Source organism: Hylaeus volcanicus, chromosome 2 (genome assembly GCF_026283585.1).
Source record: "Hylaeus volcanicus isolate JK05 chromosome 2, UHH_iyHylVolc1.0_haploid, whole genome shotgun sequence".
NCBI lineage: Eukaryota > Metazoa > Arthropoda > Insecta > Hymenoptera > Colletidae > Hylaeus > Hylaeus volcanicus.
The window spans coordinates 25,500,468-25,521,244 of NC_071977.1; the positions used below are offsets into that span (position 1 = coordinate 25,500,468).

Consider the following 20,777-nt stretch of genomic DNA (forward strand, 5'->3'; position numbering starts at 1 on the left):
TCTCCCTTAAGCTCCATATGATTATACGAAACTATGTTAAACCTCTGGAATTATTAATTGTACAGTGGAACCAGCTTCTAGTCGCGCTACCGTTCGCTCGGTCTACTTTCGACAAATTGTGCGTGGGTGACGGAGTATTTTTAAAAACGCAGATCTTTTGATAGGACGAAAGGACGAATTTCTAAGCGTTTCTGTAACCACCTCCGTCCACTTTTTTTAGAAAAAAAAAAAAGAAAAGAAAATATTCATGTCGATTTGAGTAACCTCCTCCTTTTCGAAGTCGGTTAAAAACGAGTAAAGTCGCCAGCTGAACGACACGCGAACGCTGAATTCTCAGAGTTATTCGAACAGGCGATAGATTATAAATTTCACGCGTAAAAATTACAACGTCGTAAATGATCGTCAATCGTCGGTAACTCGATATTCGTGCCACCGTTTCGACGACTGTATAAACAGTTTGGGAACCTCGTAAATTTCTGGATCTATTTAAAAAAAAAAAAGAAGAAGAAAAAAAGAGACCACTAAGGATGGTTCATACGAAAGACACAGCTTCACCAGCTGGTACAGCTTCGATGGATTTACAACGCCTTACGTTATTACTTTCGCCGAAAAACGATCAAAAATTATTTTTAGTCTACGTTAAACTAACATTCCTACCAACCACGTCACCGTTTCTATCGATTGCTTGACGATTCGATCCGTTTAGGATAGTTCGCGGTACTTTTCATCCCTGTGCCGAGCGCTCGCACTAATTCGAAGCGTTTTGTGTAGAAAACATTACAAATTTATTTTTCTTAAAATCATTAAATTGCATCTTCATCAGCTGTCTATGATACAAAGATCAATATATGGAAAACTTTCGGTTACGTGGTTGGTCGGTAGTGGAGCGTGTACAATTTAAGTGGGTTCACAGTGTAGCTCGAAGATATGGCATTTAGAATTTACTATCAGAATAATTTACGACCTCGCGATTTCCACGTTGTCACTTGCGTAATACCATAAACGCGCTTGGTCAGCGAGATTTGCATTATCGACGAAGAGTTCTTGCATTTTTCACGCCAGCACATCGTTAAACGCGACAAACAGGATATATATCATTTCACCCCGAATCCCTTATCACGACCACTTCGTTATTCTACGTAGGACGTATTCGTTGCACGCGTGCCAGCATCACCAGCGACGAAATATTGTCCCGTCTTTTCGTTTTTCGGTCATTCATTCCACCCCGTGAACGACGTCCCCTAATTATTCCCACGGTGGGCGATTGGTAGTTACTCCGGAATTAATTGGCGGGCCAATTGATCTGAATTAAGGTGCCGCCCAGTAGATTCAAATTAAGATCAATATCTCGGCATGCGAATTGGAATATGACCGCGAGCGCGGCTCGTAACCATAAATTTCTGGTGTCCAAACAATGGGAAGTCGGCCGTAATTTTGCCAGAACACGGTGCCCTCGTCGATGATGAAACGCGTTGCTCGCAGCTCGACCTATGTCCGTCTATCTCGCCAAAAAGTCCCGTAACTCTTCCGAGGACGATTACTATCAAAAAAGTATTTGTTTCGGAGTGGTTAATATAGGTGACCGCGTGCTTCCATTAAACGTGCTTCGTTTTGCACCGTTTTGGAGCAGAAACACGTTTACAGACTGTAGGGAATCAGGCCTGAAAACTATTACGATTTTTGCGTTGTAACGAGTTAAAAGACAACAACAGAAGGTTAAACATTGGAAACTTGTATAAATATATACAAAAATAATTTTACGTATCTGAACTATGAGAATTAAATGATCGACTCGAGCAGGATCTAGATTAGATCGCGTTAAGATCTTTTCATCTCTGGTCTCTACATCTCCCACGGAATCTGCGCGAGACATTACCGCGAAGGAGCATTAGGTATGCGTTTGGTCTGATTTAGGTCCTCCGCATGCGGTCATGGTCCAAACCTAATCACTAACGATGGTTAACCCCTCGCTGGCTGCCGTGACTAATGAATACTGTAAATCTCCAAACACCGATTTTTAGAAACATCGAACGTGCTAAATAAACACTTTTGAAAATGACATGCTACAAGCGTAAAATTCCTAATGTTTCTTATCAACTTCATCAGCAACCAGGAATTAAACGAATAGAAAAGTAACGATAGTCGGAAGCGGTGCGCAACGAACGGAATAAAATAGAAGGAAAGGGATAGCGGAAGAATCGTAATTGAGGGAAATCACGAATGTCGTAGGACGTGTGTATACGCGTGAACGACGATGTACGAGGTGTCTCGTTAACATTATTGGTATACATGTACCTACACCAATAATCGTTACCGAACTGCAGCTGCACAATTGCAGCCATTCAGCGCAACGCACGACGGTACACGATCCTATCTCGCAACAGGATTGAAATGGTTTCTCCGTGTCGGGATAAAGTAGATATTAGATCAGATCGCCATCCCACGTAAACAAACGGTACAGAGACGTATAAACTAATTACGCCCCGGTCTCGTCTTGCGGAGGCCATTATTTTCTCGTGTTACATAAAACACATCGCCCCGAGGAAACGTTGAATGTCAATAATACCTACGTAAATGTTATTTCGCGTTTGAATGAGATCGCCAGTAACGAAGATCGCATAATGACGATGGTGTATATTTAGAAACATGGGATTTGTATTCATTTATTTCTTCTCTTCTTTCTTATAATGGAAAATAATTCAAACGAATATCGTACCACGCGCGATTTAATAAAAAAATAATACACGTGGCTGAACAAACCTGTTGTACATATAGAATGCAACACGACTACAAAAATTTCTCTAAAAGAACTCAAGGACAGAAACATCCCTTTGCGTTCATCCTCTATGATGGAACTCATCGTAGTAGTATCGATTGAGAAGTAAATATAGACACAAGGTGACTGGCTCAATTTCGTGCTAGTTGAATATCCTCACCCTATAAATGCCGCGAGGAATCGATTACCTGCAAAATACCTTCCTGTACACCAAATACTCCAAAAACATACTCTCGTTTCTCTGCGATGAAGATGGCCTAGAACTTTCGACAAATCTATTCTCTACTATTTCAGCACTCTGCAAATGAAAAAAAAAAAACGTGAAAAACCAATATCAACCTCTTGAGGGATATTAACGCATATTTATACGTTTGCTTTTATATAAAAATCTATGAAAATATCTCTTAGAATGGAAACATGTACAACGTGTGACATCGTAATTGTTAAAAAGGATTCACAGTTAAAAATTATTTTGGTTCGTGTGTATTCGGTTAGAGTAAAACAAAGATCCATTTAAACTTCACCCCTCGAGAGGTTAATACATAAATAAATATGTGCTCATTCAAAACAATTCCATATGGATTGCAAAAATAAAATACAAAAAAAAACCCTGGAAATTAACGACCTAAACTCGAATACCCACTTAAAGCATCGGTGATATCGTACACCTCGAATGTGAAATCGATATGGAGGGTGGGCATTGTGTCGCCGAAAATGTTCGCCTCACGTGTCGCGCGAACGACTGTTTAGACAGAGTCGACAAACACCGTTAACGATGCGTGGGCGTACTTCGTGGTATTATCCATCCGTCGGCGTAAAAATAATCCGACGCAATCGTGTCACGCGTAGGAGTAAACAGACCCGGTATGGCCGAGAAGGATCCTCGCGGTTACGTCACGTCTACTCGTGACGTCACCGGCGAGATGAAACAGGTGACAACCACGATCAGCCGGTGACGTCAAATGGGAACGGGCAATGAACCTCTGGTCCGCGTTTGCGCGTTATGCCATTTAACGAACGTGAAGTGCACGTCCTCCACGCAAACAGTTCTTTCGGATCGCTTACCGATCGCTAAACAACGAGATACATCGGTAACGTTGATTACCAAATGGTTCGATAGGATGCTCGACGTACGACGCCAAAACACCCCGAGGAAACCCTAGATACGCGCATCTTTTTGCATGGGGTAACCTAACGAACGCCGAGGGTCCCAAATACCCTGCTCTAGAAAATTTAATAGACAGTGACAACACTTACGAGTGCCGCTGGACTGTCTGTCATTCTTTCCAGGATCCTTTTTTCCTGCGAACGAATCTCACTGGCGATTAAACGCGCAACAAAGAGAACACGTACTCACGACACCGTACCCGAAATCTCGGAAACTGTCTCAGCCATCATGGATGGCACGGCCGTGTCGATCGCCGACCGTTTGCGCCGCAACCGTATCTCCCGCCATCTATCCCCGAACACTTGAAACTTCTCGATAAAGTGATACTCGATCGACCATGTCGCGATTTGTTTAATTAAAACGGGTAGATTTATCACCGGTAGGTAACGAGTAGGTTTGAATACTCGAACGGATTTACTATCGGACGGTGCAAGGTTGGAAACTCGACGCAAGGTAAGGTAGGATAAGTTTCACCCTTATCGATAATAGGTAAACGGTGCAGAAACATATGGTAAGTAGAAATTATGTTGGTACATACTGATTGCGATATCTGTTGGTGTTTCTCAACACTATTTCATCTATAAACTTGGATGTTTTTGCGGTAGATGGCGCCCTTTCCTTGTTATAAAAATTTCCTCTTTATATAAATAACAAAATCTTGTACAGAATTGTTTGTTTTTTTACTTTATGAGGGTACGTAATCTATTTTACATTGATTATTACACCTGTTGGTCCAGTCTTACTTGTAACAAATCATCAGTTTTGCACATGTGTTTTTTTCCATGTCTCATTTAATTTAATTTAATTATGCGTTCGTCATTATCGCTCTCAATCTTCTTCTTTTCGTTGCTCCATAGTTTTAAAATCGCAGCAATGTATCATGTAGTAGCCTTCCGGTTAAATCGCGTCCGCTTTCGCCGCAGCGGCGAAAACGCATAGTGTGGTCCTGGCCTTTAGTCGAACAAGTTGCACAATACCTCGACTCTTTTCTTCCATGTTTACTTTTCAATTAGAACATACTACACAGTCTTTACTCCTTCCTGTATCATGTCGCCGAATAATACGTAAAAGACCGTTCAGCCTTTCTGCTGTTTTAGAAGTCGAAGGATTCTTGGATTCAGTATCTCGAAAATCTCCAACCAATTGACGTACACCAAACAACGTACAAATTGTAGATCTGTTAGTTTTTTATATTGTGTTTCTTCTGATGTTCCCGATATAATATATATGAATTTATGACTGATTGTGAGACTTTCAAGCTTCTCGCGAGTCGCAACTAAGTTGGGCGGCTATATGCCGACACGCATCCGCAAAGGTTTAATAATGTTTAAAGTATCTCTTACATTCATTTGTATATCTGTTGGGGTCCATTGGCCCACCCTTATAGATCGGGTACCTCGGGATCTCTAAACCCGTACTATAGCTACGATCAAACATAGCTACAGCCCCTGAGGACTACCTTGTACAGAAGAAAATAAAAGAAAAAGTTACTTACGGTGGAGTAGGATTATCAAACACGTATAGGCAACAAAATTTATTGAAAACCAATCAAAGAGTACAAATATTACATGATATCATATAGCATCATTGGCAAAATTGTTCGCGTTTTCTTCCGTATTCATTATTAATATTTGTCATGATTATTTATATATTTAGTTAAAAAATTCTACAACGACGAAGTTAGTATACGTAACAATAATGTGATGAATAACGTGGACAGAATTACAGTTAGAATTCATTACTTCAATTCATTACTACTTAGTAGATAGATCGTTGCTTCTGTTTGAAGCGAAAAGTATCTTACAAAATAAAAAGAAAAAAAAAACAAATTGTGCGCAGAACACCCTGTACTGAAAAATCGTAATCTCACTTTCATCCTTCTAAGAGAGTACGTATTTGGTTTTTATGTAAAAGAGGCATTGCTAAACCTAAACCGCAGCTTGTAATTTAAATAAGGCACTTATAGAAACTACAGTAACAATAATAATAGCAAAGAACATGCGCGGTTCCTGCAACATAGAAAAATATCGATTCACGCGAAAATCTGGCAACGAGAAATTACTGTGGTAATTCTCTTCAAAACTCGATACAGTTGATCGTTGGAAAAACTACCCTTCGACGATGATTACTCAGTCTCGCATACTTTAAAAGGTTAAAGGTCCCTCGATTGTTTACGTGCCATGTCAGCTTAATTGTTTCTATCAGAGAAACAGCGACGGCGTGCACGAAGGCTTATGTATAAAGACGATAAACAAAGAAGAGTATTTTCAGTGGTCCTGAGCGACTAATTAATTCTGTTTCGACTTCGGTATCGTCGATAGAAAAGTCTTGAGCGTTGAGTTCAAAGGGAATACATCGTTGTTCAAGGAGACCAGACGAAAAGGTACATCGTGATTCGTTAAAGCCTCTGCGGTCTTCGTGGCGCGGTAGACAGGCAAATCTACAATTGCCCGGATCCTCGCCATGCGGAATCGAAACCGCACGCGGTGTCCGAGTCCGAGTCGTTGCTCTGTTGTGTCCTGATAGGACCAACGACCGCCGTAGACGTTGGTCGACGGTGCTGATTGGACCGAGACGATCTGCTGTGGAGGAGCGGAGTACTCGGTTGACTGGCGGCCTGATGATTTCTCGACGACCCAAAATCTTGCGCCCTGCGGCTCCTTCTCTTCTTTATGGGCGCATATTTTGGCGGAGGCATCATCTTCTGGTCCAACTTTTAAATAAATAGAAGAATACCCTTAAACACGAAGAAGAAACATAGATTGGTCCAACCCTTGAACGACAACTGTGTTGTAATTGCTTTTTTACTTATTCTATTCAAAATCCAGAGAGCAGTATCGCGTATAGTAATTGTATCATTATCACCAGAGCGTCTTTAAGTATAGTACAGCTGACCGGAGGAGTGCAAAGGGTTAAAAACAAAATCGCGTATGCATCGGTTGTATAATATCCGAGATAAGTGCATCCGATCGTCCAAGGGTTGAATAATTATAGAGGGTCAAGCGAGCAGAGTCTGGAAGTGTGTCGATAGCAATTTTTGCTAAACACAGTCCCTCCATACCTGCACATTATCCGCCGATCCCCAGCTCTTGTGTAGCTTCTCGTGGTTGCTGCTGGCACTGCTAGTTGCCACACCCAGGAACTGGCTGAACGCTTCCGTCGTACGTTTCACGCGTACGTTCAGCGAGCCAATACGCAGGAAACCAAGATCTTTCTCTGCGTGTTCAACCAATGATCGTGTTACCCCTTGTCGCAAACGTGCAGGCACTACGTTTCACGCACGCCTCTTCCCTCTATTCCTGATCTCTATCCGTTAACCCCCGCGTCAAGTCGCGCGTTTCTCTTATCGTCGTTCGTTAAGAGCGACACGACTGCGGAATGCGTTGCCCTTTTCTCGTTTCTTTCGTTCGTTCGTTCGCCTGCCGGAGACTTTTCGCATGCATCTACCGAGAGGAGACCGGGAGCAGTCCTGTGGGGTGTCGCGAACACCCCGAGGGCTTGGGACTACCATTGCGAAACGAGGAAATAGGACTACATAGGGAGGCATTGATATACGATAGGGGAAGGCCTGGATTAGAGGTAGACTAGGATGGGGTTGTTTGATCTAAATTAGGTTTATGACGAACCTGTTAGGCCTAGGAGAGATCTATTAAGTATAGACACGTTTGTTAGCTGGTTGTTGTCGAAAGGATGCTGGTCGCGAGGGTAGTAGATAGTCAAAAACATAGAAGCAGAAAGAATTTTATCCAGTAGCCTACGTCTATAAAAAGACTAAAGTATGTTGCAAACTTTAAAGAACAAGGTTTGCTATAAAGTATGCTACGAGGTACTATAAGAATTTTATAGAGTGATTTTAGATCAATTTTTTATCCTTGCTTAGAAACGAGTCTATTCCAGGCTTTAGAACAACCCTAAAGGTTAATGAAAAATATATTAACAGGAATATGAATAAAGAAACCTCGATAAGTAATCGTTATTTCTAGTCCTGTTGATATATTTCCCAAAGAAAAGTTGGCGAGGAGGCGCTATAATTTTCATTCATACCACTTAGTCCAGGTTACCTAATTCGTTGGATCGAATTATGCATAAAGGGGGATGACTGAGATTTCTCAAGGGTTTATCAGCAAAGGTTGGGGACTGAAACCATTCTACCGAGCGCTGTCGAGCTACGCCCCAGAACGGGCCGACTGGTCATGCACTAAATTAGCTCCACTTAATTAGCGATCGTTCCATGCGGATTATTTCTTACCTGCATGCTTTTTCCTTGCTTTTATTTCTGAAATAAAATAGAAAATCATTTGACACTGTCTCGTACGAGTCGCATCACGCGGACGTCGGAGGATAATATAATGAATATCGATGATCGAACGAATTTATTATGAAGTAAACGGGATTAGTCATTTGTTAGAAAATGTACGTTGGTGGTACGACAGTGCTCGCTGTATTCGCAGACTGTCGCATTTTGTTAATAACGAACAGGAGAGTCTGAGAGTTCAGTGCTGAGCAACACTTAGGATCGATCGATAAAATAATTGTTTTCAAAATTGAAATAGCTGCAGAGTTTTGCTCAACACTTCCCAGACGAATACTCTCCTCGGTATTAAGCATCGATTTATTCGATTTTCGAGCGAAACGTTAAACTCGTACTCTTGGAAGCGTTCAAGAAAGTTAATCTGGTTAAAAGTTAGATTTTGTTATCGCACTCTTCCGCGAGAGTGTATCCTCGAGGAGGATGCGGTCGTCGCGTTTTCGATTGGGCGTGAGCGTTCAATTGTAGAGAGATGAAGATAAAGAGTATGTGCGCCGACGTGTTAATCGAGGTTTCGAAAACGTCCCCTTTTTCTTTCCAATGGTGCTTGAAAATCAGATGCGAATCTGGGAAACTGGTCGGTGTCGAATATGCGTTTCTCATGCTCACGTACACATGCTTTATTATCGTGTAACAGTGACAACAAAGAAAACAGTGACGATTGTCGTTAGTCGGCGATGTGAAACAGCCTGAATTTCGTTCTGTTCATTATTCTCTATTCATTTCTGGAACTAGCGATGAGAATGATACTACTCGATAAGGAATACAATAGCAACAGCAAAATAACAGCATCGATACGTTTCCAATAGGTTCAAATCGATTCAAATCGCCAGCTAGAAGTGTTTAATCACATTTTTCTACTACTAATGTATCTATAGGTACTACTGCCACTTCGAGTTCGTTGAAATTTCGGTCGCAATTTTTATTCGAACTCCCAAACACGCGTGCGTCGCGTGGTCGCGTTTCGAGCACCGCAATCTGTGCTTTCGTTACAGATAATCGTTATCCTCGGAACGTTCGATAAGCGCGGAACACGCACGCAGCTCGATGCAGAGATGGTCAACGTCTTTATTTACAAAAATTGCAAGTATCGAGTAAAGCGTGAATATTTCTCATCTGTTACTCGTCGAACAAAAATAACCGAAGTTATCTCTATTCTTTGAATAACGAAACGAGCAGATAAAGAAATCTTATTCGTAGCTAAAATCGAATAAAAAATGTACCTTGACAGGGAAAGTATTTTTACTCGATTTTTTGAATACATTTTCATATAGACAATGCCCAATCTCTGTCTCGATGGGACGATAACGACATATTAAGACTCGACCAAGCGAAGATCACAAGTACAAGACGTACACAATTTCTTTGGAACATCGGGAATGAACGGGTCCACGAATGAACGAATGACTCGCTGATTCGACTAGGATCGAATATAAAGGAACAAAACAATAATATAACGACGAAGAAAAGAATGCAAATAATATATATAATAACAGTTGTCTTTGAGACGGTGTGGACCCGCGGATTCGCCGCAGAATACTCACGTCAGCGTCGACAAAAGTGACAGTCATACGTTACTTTTAAGGTGCGGCTACTTTAATCTTGCAACACAAGCGCTTTACTACTTTAGCAGAGGTGCGCTTCTGAACTTGCCTGTGCGTAGCGGCAGCAGTAATCCCTACAACAGAAGAATACTTCCAGAGCCCCGAATACTCACCGAGGACAGAGGACAGAGGAGGAAGAGAGCCCCGAAACCATTTCCGGCCTGTCTATTTTCATCGCGGCGCCGTTTCACCGGAGCCTGTACACCTTTAACACGTCTAACAAGGAGGATTGCTTCAAGCAAGCTTCGAGGTGCATGCCAATGCAGTCGCGTGATGTTCGTGCCGATGGTACAGGATTGGAGGGAGACAGAGAGGAGGCTTCGATGTGTAATCGATGGAAATGATCGAAACGAGTCGACTCGGGAGGCATCACGCGAATTTGTGATCGTACTATGCGAAATTAACATCACCCCATTAGTCGGTACAAGCACTTTTATTCTCCACTCTTTTTCGAGTCGTCGAAATGTCACGGATTCTTTCCCTTGGGTACTTTGAAACAGCGTTCTGTTTTATAATCTTGGACTCTCCTTTCTTGAATTCTCTTGAATTCTCCTTTCACATAAAAATGCTTGGAACGGCTACAGCGATCATGTTCATGGCTCCAGAAGGTCTCAAAGTGCAGAACACGATGGTGCAGTGAAATGACTTCAAGAAAATAGTTTGTCAAGTTCTGAGAAAGCTTTGAATAAAAATAGATCAATGTACGCGAGAGACTGCGCTCGATAAAAGTATCTTCGTGGTGAAATCTAAAGTGACAAAAGTATTAGTTGCAAACGGGATGCTGACCCGCGGAAAAGTATGGAAACTAGGAAAGTAACGAGCGACGGGACACAGCGAAGCTCTTCCGAGACGGGCATGCTTGCGATCAAAAGAAAGCCGATAGCGGAAAATAAGCCAAGAAGACCGAGGAGGCCGAACCAGAACCAAGCGTATGAAAGCGGTGCAAACTGCGGTGTACCTGGGATCGTAACTTATATAATTGGTTTATCGTGGCGATTGAGCATCGACTTTATCCGAGTGGATCACGGATTGCGATAGAGTTAATCGCGTCGACTCGTCGTGCTCGTGTACTGTTTCTCCCACGATATCGAGGCAAAGTTCGGAAAAGGTCTTCCTTTCCCGTGTACGAGAGCTTGAAGAAATAATTAACGGAAGCATTGGCCACGGGTGATTAATTGGTAGCCTGATCTTGGGCAGCTCGGAGGACTCTGCACGGAAACTTTGATCAAACCAAGTCTTCGAATAGCGATACAGTAAAATATATCGTGTTACGAAGATCGAAGTAGAACGCGTTACTTCAGAGATGAGCAAAATTTTATTCGAATAACGGATAACGAATGAAATATTTGACTCCATAATTCAACTTCCAATTTATCGTACATTCATCGAGCTCAACTACTTCGCGAGTATACTTATACTTTTCTCAAATCGGTGTACCTGTTTTCTAGACTGAAATTCTGCCCATTTCTGCGCGAATTCTTGTAACGCGTTCGGAAACACGCTTTCCCCTCGGGCCGAAGTGTTCACCTCTTCGTGTTGCGTAACTTTAATTGCGAGCGTTCGGCGACAATGGTGTTGTTAGAGCATTTAAATGCACGTTCCTAGCTCGTCGCGTTTTTCTCAGGCTCGCGATTAATGCAAAATTAATAGACCGCGAGATCGCCGCGGACGATAGCCGGGAGACAATGATTCTCCCGTGACTTCCACGGAGCGGAATTAGACATACAGCGACACAGTATAATTTGCTCCACGATTTTTGCGTGAACAGGTACGAGGATCCCTTGCGTAAACGTTGCGAGACCTCGACGCGTCTTATTTACAGCCGCGGATTGCGTTCCAATCGTATGCTAAGATCGAAGCTTAAATCACGGATTCATCGATTGCGTCAGGTGTTACGAGTTCGATAGCGTATCGTTCTCGAGACCATTGGGTACTTACTGCGGAAGGTGTCCTGACTGACGGCGGCCTCCTGAGACACCAAGTATTGCCTGGCCTTTTTCCCACTGTAGTCGCGTATGTCTTGATTCGCCCCTAGAAATGCGATCGATGGAACTCTTAATTCTAATTAATACTTGAATTCCTTCGCGACGAATGGTCGCTATAGCGGTTTGCCACGAGACTGTCCCTGTGGTCATGCAGTACATGAGCCGTTCACTGCACAAATCGATTGACTCCACCAGCCGCATAAAAGTTGTAACAATACTGACGATTATTTTTTAGCTATTATTTCTTATTAATCTATTACAATATCTATTTGAATTTATATTATAATGAATAATAAGGAATAATAATAAGGAACTTTAAAAAACAATGTACATTATTTCATCGCATTTCTCAACTTTTGTTTTATGGACTTAATCGACCTGTGCATGAACGGCTCATATGTTTCACCCACGCAGTTCTGAGAAGTATTTTAGCCATTGAAATAGCTTCTACCGAACTGGACCTCTGTTCAACTCCAATATTGAGAGTTATAAGGACATTTATTTTTGGATATCTTCTTATAGATGAAGCCATGCATAAACAACATCAGGGAATATACCCTTCATCTCTTATTTAATTAGACAAGTTTAAATGAGTTATTCAAAGAACCACCTTCGCGAACAAGAGTCTGAATCCCTCGAGACGTTTACCATATCCTTGATAAGGAGTACGCAAGAGCAAAAGTTCCTACAATGCTCGGTCTGGGGCTGCGATTCTGTCTGAAAGGGTCTCAAGCCTGTAAATAGCGCCTCGATGCCGATGATGTCTCACTCGGTTCTCGGGAAGCCAGCAAAAACTTAAAAACATGCAGACCAACGCGTCACAGGAAGGGGTCTCGTGACGAAGGCGGGGCAGTGAACATGTTAATTCCGAGCAGCGTAAGAACTAGGTCTCCAACTTACCGTATACCTGGACTAGAAGATTGAAGATATTCTCTTGGCGGAATTGCATCGCTATGTGCAGCGGCGTGTATCCCTGGAAAAATGGATCGCGGATCAGCGTTCGAACCACTTTTCGATCCTTCCGTGCGACAAGAGCCACGCAACAGAAATCGCGCGTCGATCTCGACGGTGGAAAAATTCGCGAGTACACGCAACAAGACACGCGGAAAACGTGTCTGTTCGTCGGCGTCTTATCGCGTCCTTTCCCTTCGGGAGGGGATAGGACCAGGATCGGCTTTAGACATTGGCGATAGTCGAGGACCTTTCAGAAATTGGAGAGCAATGTGACTCTGATTCGAAGCAATTCATTGATATACGAAAGGACAAAGGAAAGAAACGAAATAAGGAAAAGTCAGGCGAAGGGGGCGAAGACCGTCGGAGACAATGAGGAATTAATGGCGTCGTATTATGAATATCACTTCGAGCGTGCGAATTGGCGTTTCCGCGACAACAATATTATCTTCTGGATATGGACGTGTGTACGTGCACGAGCAAGATTGAAACGCGATGCCGCGAAAACGAACGAACGTTGCGTGCGACGATAGGTCGACTCACGCATATGAACTTCCCGACTTTCATCCGGGTCTCGCGCGGAAATCCAGCTGCTGCGAGTTCAAGAAATACACCGTTACGCACGCTTTCCCGCGCGTTTTACTCTCGGAATCTATGGTAAACCTAAAAGTGTGGTATCGTAGAGATCCTTCGATCAGTTAGGTTTCTACATCGTTGAATCTTACCGATAGTCTATCTTTGTCAATTACACGCGTTTTACTGATTACATTATTCGAAAGATCGGGATCTTCTATGCTAAGCTGCTGAATTATTAATTTATAGATACCATGGTTTAATCAAACGGTCATCAACGGTATCGTTAATACCTCTGTGGAAGCGACGAGGCAGCAGCTGTTCCCTGACAGACTAGAGGAAAACTGGCCCCATTTCACCTGCCGTTCATCGATACTAATTACGAGATAACGTTCGTCCAATATTTCCATCAGCGCGACACTATTTAACGTGTCAACGATATTACATGATACGTCCCATTTTTTGCACCGTTTCTTTCGTCCATTTCGTTTATTCCGCGTACTCGCGCAGCGATCGCGACGCGTGCATTCGCCACTGGTGTCAAGACGTTCGTTCCGTATCGTTTGCATCGTAATTGCGTGTTGAATGCACGGTGATCCTTCGTGGAACGGTATTACGAAGGAAGAACCGTGTTATTGGAGCACGATGAGGGATTACATTGTCGGAGGACACCGGGGCCGAGTGGTGTTGTAATCCTTCTTTATTGCAAATACACTAGCGTGCCGCTTTCGTTCGTGTCTGTCGCTGTTTTCTGTAATTAACGACCGATGCGACACTTTGAGCTTGCATATCTCGATATTTCGATCCTCGATCCACGATCGAAAATTTGAAACAATTTCGACTTCGCTCCGATGCAAGATCGGTTGCGAAACGATCGGCGCTATCGATGCGTTGGAATAATTTCTTCAAAGATCGAGGGGAGATCGATCACGGTGGTCGATGCGGCGACAAAATTGTACGACCTTGAAATATCGTATGCAAAGCGTAACTTGGCGACGGTCGACCGGGTGAACCGGTACTCGCGAAAGCGAGCACGTATCGGTCGTTCGCGATGTCCATCTCGATAAGTGCGACAAATTGCGCGTAATCGCGCGCGTCCACCAGTCATTATATGGTGGAGGTGAAAACGCGGACGATGCGTCGAACGGATCCCCCGATCAACGTGGATCTTGATCGCTGGAAGGTCGATACGCAGATTAGCTTCCACGGCGTGTATGCAAACTGAACGACGAATGGCGAAGGTAAATTTTAATACAAAAGTGAAAGCGGACGGGAAAATTTCGACTCGTGTGGAAAAAAAATAATCAGTGGGAATTAGTTTAAAGTAAATTAACAATGTAAATTTATATTTTAACTTTTGTAGTGTCAACCTCGGCGAGGGTGGCCTAAAAGAAATCGAATGGAGGTCGAAACGAGCGACCATAAACAGCTTCTCTATATATCCTGCTCTCAATATCGCATTCCGCAATAAACGCGGTGACAAATGGGTGGAAACCGCGATCATAGGCGGACGCGTTCGCCGTTGTTATCGAGGCGAGTGCGAGCACCCCTCGAGCCAGACTTTGAAAGGGGTTCGAAGCGGAGGGGCAGAGAGACCGAGAGAGTTATTCAGCGAGCATCGACTCTAATTTATTTCACTTTAAAGTCCCCGCGTATAGGTAGCCGAAAGTCAGGCGGTCGCATAGAGAGGGCCGCATAGGAAAGCACGTATGGGGTGCCGACACCGAGTCACCCTTTTCCCAACTCCAATAGCACGCGACACGTGTGTCCTCGCGGCAAGTGGCGCGACACCCTCTGCCTTCACGCATGCTCGATCTTTCTCTCAGTCTTGGCCTTTTTCCATTTCGTTCGTCGCCGTTATGCGGTCAGGGCCGCATTAACCATTCGACTTCCATTACTCGAATCGTAGTCTAAGTATATGTATAAAATTCATAGAATCCAGAAAGAAGTCAGAAAGGGGTGCAGCGCACAGCGAGCAAGCGAAATAGCGGCGTCAGTGCTTGTGGTTGCATTTGCTAGAAGGATGACATAAAATAACTGACATAAGATTCTCTCGTGTTCCTATTAAGTCTGATAATTTCAAATTTCCAACGCCTACTGCACAAGTTTATAATGTCACAGTTTATTAGTTTTAAAATATAGAGCCGAGGGGTCCACGAAATCTCGATCCGTCGCTGTAGGCAGTGTTCCACACTTCCCACCCTTTTTATACTCTCGACGATATATTTTAAAGTAGCATTGTCCCGACACGCCGAGTCACCGCGCCTCGAGACAATATCGCTGGAGCCAACCCCCGTGAACCCTTCTCCTTTCGCCCATCCCTTTGCGTTTTTCAGAATCTCTTCGTGCTACCGTGTCTCCTCCGCTCCGGTGTTCCGACCTCTTCGAGGGGTTTCCCTTCTTCCTCGCGCGACAGACTTCGGGAACGGGACAGCTGCCGGCCACCAATATCACGCACGCGTATATCACCGTTGAGGATTTTCAATTTTAATATTTTCCAACATCGGGGCCGCCTTTACGAGCAGCTAAATCATAACGGCCCTCCGCGCCGACGATTCCGACATTTTGTATTTCGACACCCTCGGATATTGGTTCCTATAATGTGGAACCCATTCCTTTCGACCCTGTTAGGTGTTCCCCGACGATCGTGTGTCTCTCAGGTGCTCCGAGAGACTCGAAGGAGGGACGTACACCTAGAAAGCTGGGGAAACGATCTTGCTTGATTTATTTTTTCAAAGAGAATTTAAAACATCAAGAGGAAAGTCGAGAGGAAACGTACATCTAGGAGGCTGAGGAAATGGTCCTTGTCTTATTTTTTAAAAGATTGAAGATCGTTTGGACTCGAAGGGGGTTGAAGAATGAAATAGGAGCACAAGATTCCGAGTAAGAATTTTTCTCGCAACTGCTCCTAATATTTAAATTTCAAGCACCCGGTGTATCTACAGACCATTAACGAAAAAGACTCGACGGGGATTTCGTCCCTTCTAGAATCCCTTCAAAGTCCTCATTCCCCAAGTATCATTTTACTTTCTTCGTTCGCGATGTTTTCGATTCTAGTTCGCTGGGAGACGCGTTCGAAACAGGTCACCCGTTGTACGAGGACAGATTCCGGCGTTGTCTCGGGGGTCCACCGGTGGGATCGCCATTGTCGTTGGCTGTCGTACGCCTGGCAAGGATGCAGGCGCCACACGGGCGGCTTACGGTCCCTGTGGGGAACGGGCACCGTTTTTTGCGGGGATTAAATGCGAGCCGATGCCGCGATAAGCCGTAGAAAACTACGGTGGAAGCGGTACCCGTGACAGATTACGCTCGTGACTGCAATCCACCGTCTGCGACGTTGGCCCGCGGTTGTCTGCGCCGGTTCTAACGCCGGCCAGGAACCGTCCGCGAGAAGAAACGCCGCGACCAATTTCGCCGTGACGTGTCTATCGCCTGGCAAACGAGCCACGCCTGCGAAAGAAGGCGCTTAGAAAGAAGAAGATGACAATTTCACGACGCCTCGCGACTCGCTGCGCTAATTTTTGGGTGAGTGAATCGAGAGGGAAGAAAATCTGGAGAGTGCCACATTTTCACTTGTACCAAGTCACTCTCCTAGTTTAAAGATAGATGCTGCAACTAGCGAAAAATAAGCTATTTATTTTCATTGGATCCCACGTATAGATGTCCATATATTGTCCGCAAAGAGTCTCCACTTGTTCCCATCATTGTCAACAGATTCTTGGAATCTCCCCCAGGTGGTCTCGAGAGGGCCTAGTCATGTTTCTTTCGGTATTGTTACAATCATAATTGCAATTTTCTGTAGGAGATAAACACGTTCTTTTGCCATCCCACACAGCCAGAAATCGCACGGTGTGAGGCCTCGGGTCTCTCGCCTCTGGAGACCACCTGGAGGAGACTCCAAGAATGTGTTGACAATGATGCAGCCGCAAAGCGAGACTCTTCCAAGACAAAATATATTTGTCGCATAAATGACACACCGTATCGTCAAATTTAAAAAAGTTACTTCCAATGTTATCATTTGCTTGTTAAATATCCTGTAAAAAGGACGAGGTTTTTATTCGAATTTCACCATTTCCTCAAGTTACAGGGAAAAATTCATCCCTCGAATATAATGTTTAGGGCTCGTTCGTTTCCTCTACGAGGGATAAAATAAGATCCACGCGATACCGGGTTAATGCTCCGTCTCCTCTCATGACAAACAGCCTGCATATTCTCGAAATTTCGTTCTAATTCTCTCGACATCCAGTACACGGACAAGAAATACCAGAAACTCGGGTCGGGTGCAGTTTGTAACAAAAGAGAGCTGAAAACTACTTTGTACCAAAAGAAAGCCACGCTCCGGTGAAAGAAACACCGTGCCCGATCGGCGGGGATAAAAAGTGTCGGCCACCGGAATTCCTCTCGATTCGGAACGGTTACACGGAACGAGGGGATATTACACGGTGTGAAATCGCTGGCGTCCAACCGAGAAAGATACGCAACTTGGGATTGCGCGACGGGGACCTGGAGACCCGTGCTGTTTTTCCCTCTTTTTCATTTGCCAGAGCATTAAGCGGGGACCCGGTGGCGGTGGCGGGATAAGCCGGCAGAAAACTACGCCGAGAGCGGTGGCTGTGACAGATTACGCCGTGCCGCGATTCACCGTCTGCTGTTAAAGCCGCTGGAAGGAGAAAAAAACCGAGGCGGATGGAGGATGGATCCATTCCAGAGTGGATTAGCCGCGCCACGCTGTCGGTACCTACACGAATACACGCGTATTTATTAAATCGAGCGCTAATCCCACGGAAACAGAGAGTCTGGCGAAATGGAGGCGACGCGGGCCGTGTTTTAAAAGAATCGACGACTGAAGCTACCCGATCGCCGATTACTAAATTCAATTATCGCGAAACCAATGTTCTTTATTACTGATTTCTTCAGACACAGGGGTTACACATTAATAATTCTCGATAAGAGGTGTGGAGTACTTTTTGTGAGATGATCTCTTCGCCGTGGGAAGGAGTCGAGAGGGAAAAAAGGTGTCACGGCGCCGACAGGCCGACTCAGGTTACGCTGCGAAGACAAATGAGCAGGGAACGAGGCAGGCTCACGAATGTGCTTTGGGAATTTATAAGATTCACCGCCGGGCGAATATGATCGCGATTAGATGCGATCTGCAGCCATTACGCCGCTAATCTCCTTAATAGCGATCTCCGAAGCGGAAAGGGAACGGAAGAGTCTTGCGCAATGGGACGAGACCTTCGATAAACGGAAAATGAAAATTATCAAACTTATCTCCCAATTAGATCCCAAGTTAGAAATTAAATTAAGAACGAAACTGATCGGTTGGACGTAGGATGCGAATCCCATAGTCTGGCAATCAACGTGTTAAACGCTATCTGCCCGAGATTTTGATGGCCTTGTTCAACACCCGATAGAAGGAACACAGCTTTGAGCAGACATTGTACCTCAGACGAACCTCCCGGCCGTCCTCCATCAAAATTACTCCGTTTTTTCACTCTGGCGACAAGCATTCTGCTCGTCCATCTTCGGAGGAACGTCCACGGTGGTTCAAGCGGTGTTTGTCGCGAGCCGCTAACGAGCACGGTTCTCCGCTTCCTCGGTCACTCTCTTCGCCTCCTTTCTGCCCCGTTTCTTTCCCCCCGCAAAGGGCACTCCGGCTTATATAAGTCTTATAAAGAGCAAAGCGGCGGACCACACACATCCGATCCTATCTGCGGAGTCTTCTCTCCGCGCCCTGCGCCTACCGTTTCGTCTCTTTCCTTCCACCGAGAACGAACATCCGTCGTCTTTCCTCGTCCTCTACGCTCGAGAGACGCGCGGCGCTCGCAGAACCGCTTAAATGCAAGGCCTGCGCTCCTTTCGCACGGCGGCCACTTAGAGATTACGGTAGATACCGTCGCGATACTCGCTCGCGATTTATTTTCGACGGTGCCGCGGCTCAACCTCGCCCCGCTTTCGCTTTATCGATCTCTCTCCTCTTCCTGCTTTTCCTCTTTCACTCGAATACGCGCGGTTCCGGCGCCGAATCGATCACTTTTGCAGCTTCATGTCGGGGATTTTAACGATTTCGTGATACGCACGAAATTTGCAGGTTTGAGCGATTTTTAGGGAAACTGACTTCACAAATGAATATTTCATTGTGGAACAATTATAGATGTGGACTTGTTTTGTTTTAGTCGAAGAGGATGAATCTTTTCGAGTGAAGTTTCGTTTTAGGGCAAGGAGGAAGACGCCGACGATAAAAATGAAGTAGTGGTATGAAAGACTTACCCCATTCTGTGTACAGCAGGTTCGGAGCAAGGCCGGAAACAGAATACAAAAGAGAAATCAGAGTTAAGCAGGCTCGATAAATTCTAAACTTGTTTTGTAGTGCATGGATCGGTTAATACTCACAGAGGTCTCGTTGACGCTTTTGATGTAGTCCTTGTAGGTCCCTGCTATCAGCTTCACGATGTCCTCGTCGCCGTGCTTCGCGGCCCAGTGCAAAGCAGTCTGCAACACGCATAACAACGTCATGGATAATGATTATTCTTCATTTTTCATTTCACTAAATATTTTTTTAAATACTCCCCCGTGCAATTCATGTCCCAACCCTCTTAAAATGTAACTAACCAGAAACCAACGGTGGGTACGTTGTATTTATCATTCCGCTAAACACATTATTCAGTATGTAACAATAATCCCGTAATGCGTGTACCTTACAATGTGTACGGAGTCCGAAGAGGTTAATAATTCACGACGCCAAATTTGCATTTCTTACGATAGTTTGTTGCCAAAACACGCGTTCCCGCGAACAACTCGTTTTACTACCCGATAAATCAGAATTCCGGATTAAATCATCGTGGCGCGCGTGCTCGAGAATAGAATTATCGAGTTCGCGGATTATTCGAGTACCCGGAAAGAAAAAGAATCGAGAGACGTAAAAATACTCGACGACGGAAATTTACAATCCCCCACCGTGCCCCGGTGGCTGGACGGGAATATTTCGGAAAAATCGCGACGGTGGCCCCGGTTGTAGACACGACGAGAGCAGCTGTAGCGTATTTTCAGAGAGCAGGCACGGTGAAATATTCGCGAATTAAGCAACGGCACCCGGCTACGTCAACCGGAACGAGCTGGATGAATGGCGACGTCGGACAGCACTCGAGAGGAGGAGGAGCACTTTGAGAGCAGTCGATCACGAGGCACTGCGAGAGGGAAGAACGGCGCTCGCCAGAAAGACCAACTCGAGGATCGTCGTCGAGGCTCGAATTACTCGGAGGATCTCGCCGACCTGGCGAGAAAAAATCGTCACCGGAACTGGTGCGGCCCCGTCAGATTCTTGGCTCGGGTTCAGATCGACCCCGACGCCCCGAAGGGGTCGGTTCAAAGGACGTCGATCGATCGAGGACTCGGAGGAGCGCGAGGACTG

The 20,777-nt window shown here is 44.7% G+C and overlaps 2 protein-coding genes across 2 annotated transcripts in view; both read right to left on the reverse strand.

Moving 5' to 3' along the window:
* LOC128872229 (3-phosphoinositide-dependent protein kinase 1) overlaps positions 1-4,128 on the reverse strand; it is a 451,269-nt gene extending 447,141 nt beyond the window's left edge. Inside the window, exon 1 of the mRNA XM_054114690.1 lies at positions 4,034-4,128. Coding sequence (XP_053970665.1) covers positions 4,034-4,057 — 24 coding nt within the window. The 5' untranslated portion in view covers positions 4,058-4,128. The remainder of the gene's footprint in view (positions 1-4,033) is intronic.
* A 1,335-nt stretch (positions 4,129-5,463) lies between these two features.
* Positions 5,464-19,676, reverse strand: LOC128885237 (uncharacterized). Its single transcript, XM_054139177.1, has 6 exons — positions 19,637-19,676; positions 12,743-12,815; positions 11,796-11,888; positions 8,194-8,220; positions 7,006-7,160; positions 5,464-6,657 (listed from the first exon to the last, which is right to left on the reverse strand). The coding sequence occupies exons 2-6, from the start codon at positions 12,789-12,791 to the stop codon at positions 6,385-6,387; spliced, it is 597 nt and encodes a 198-aa protein (XP_053995152.1). The 5' UTR covers positions 12,792-12,815; positions 19,637-19,676; the 3' UTR covers positions 5,464-6,384.
* Positions 19,677-20,777: the final 1,101 nt, after the last annotated feature.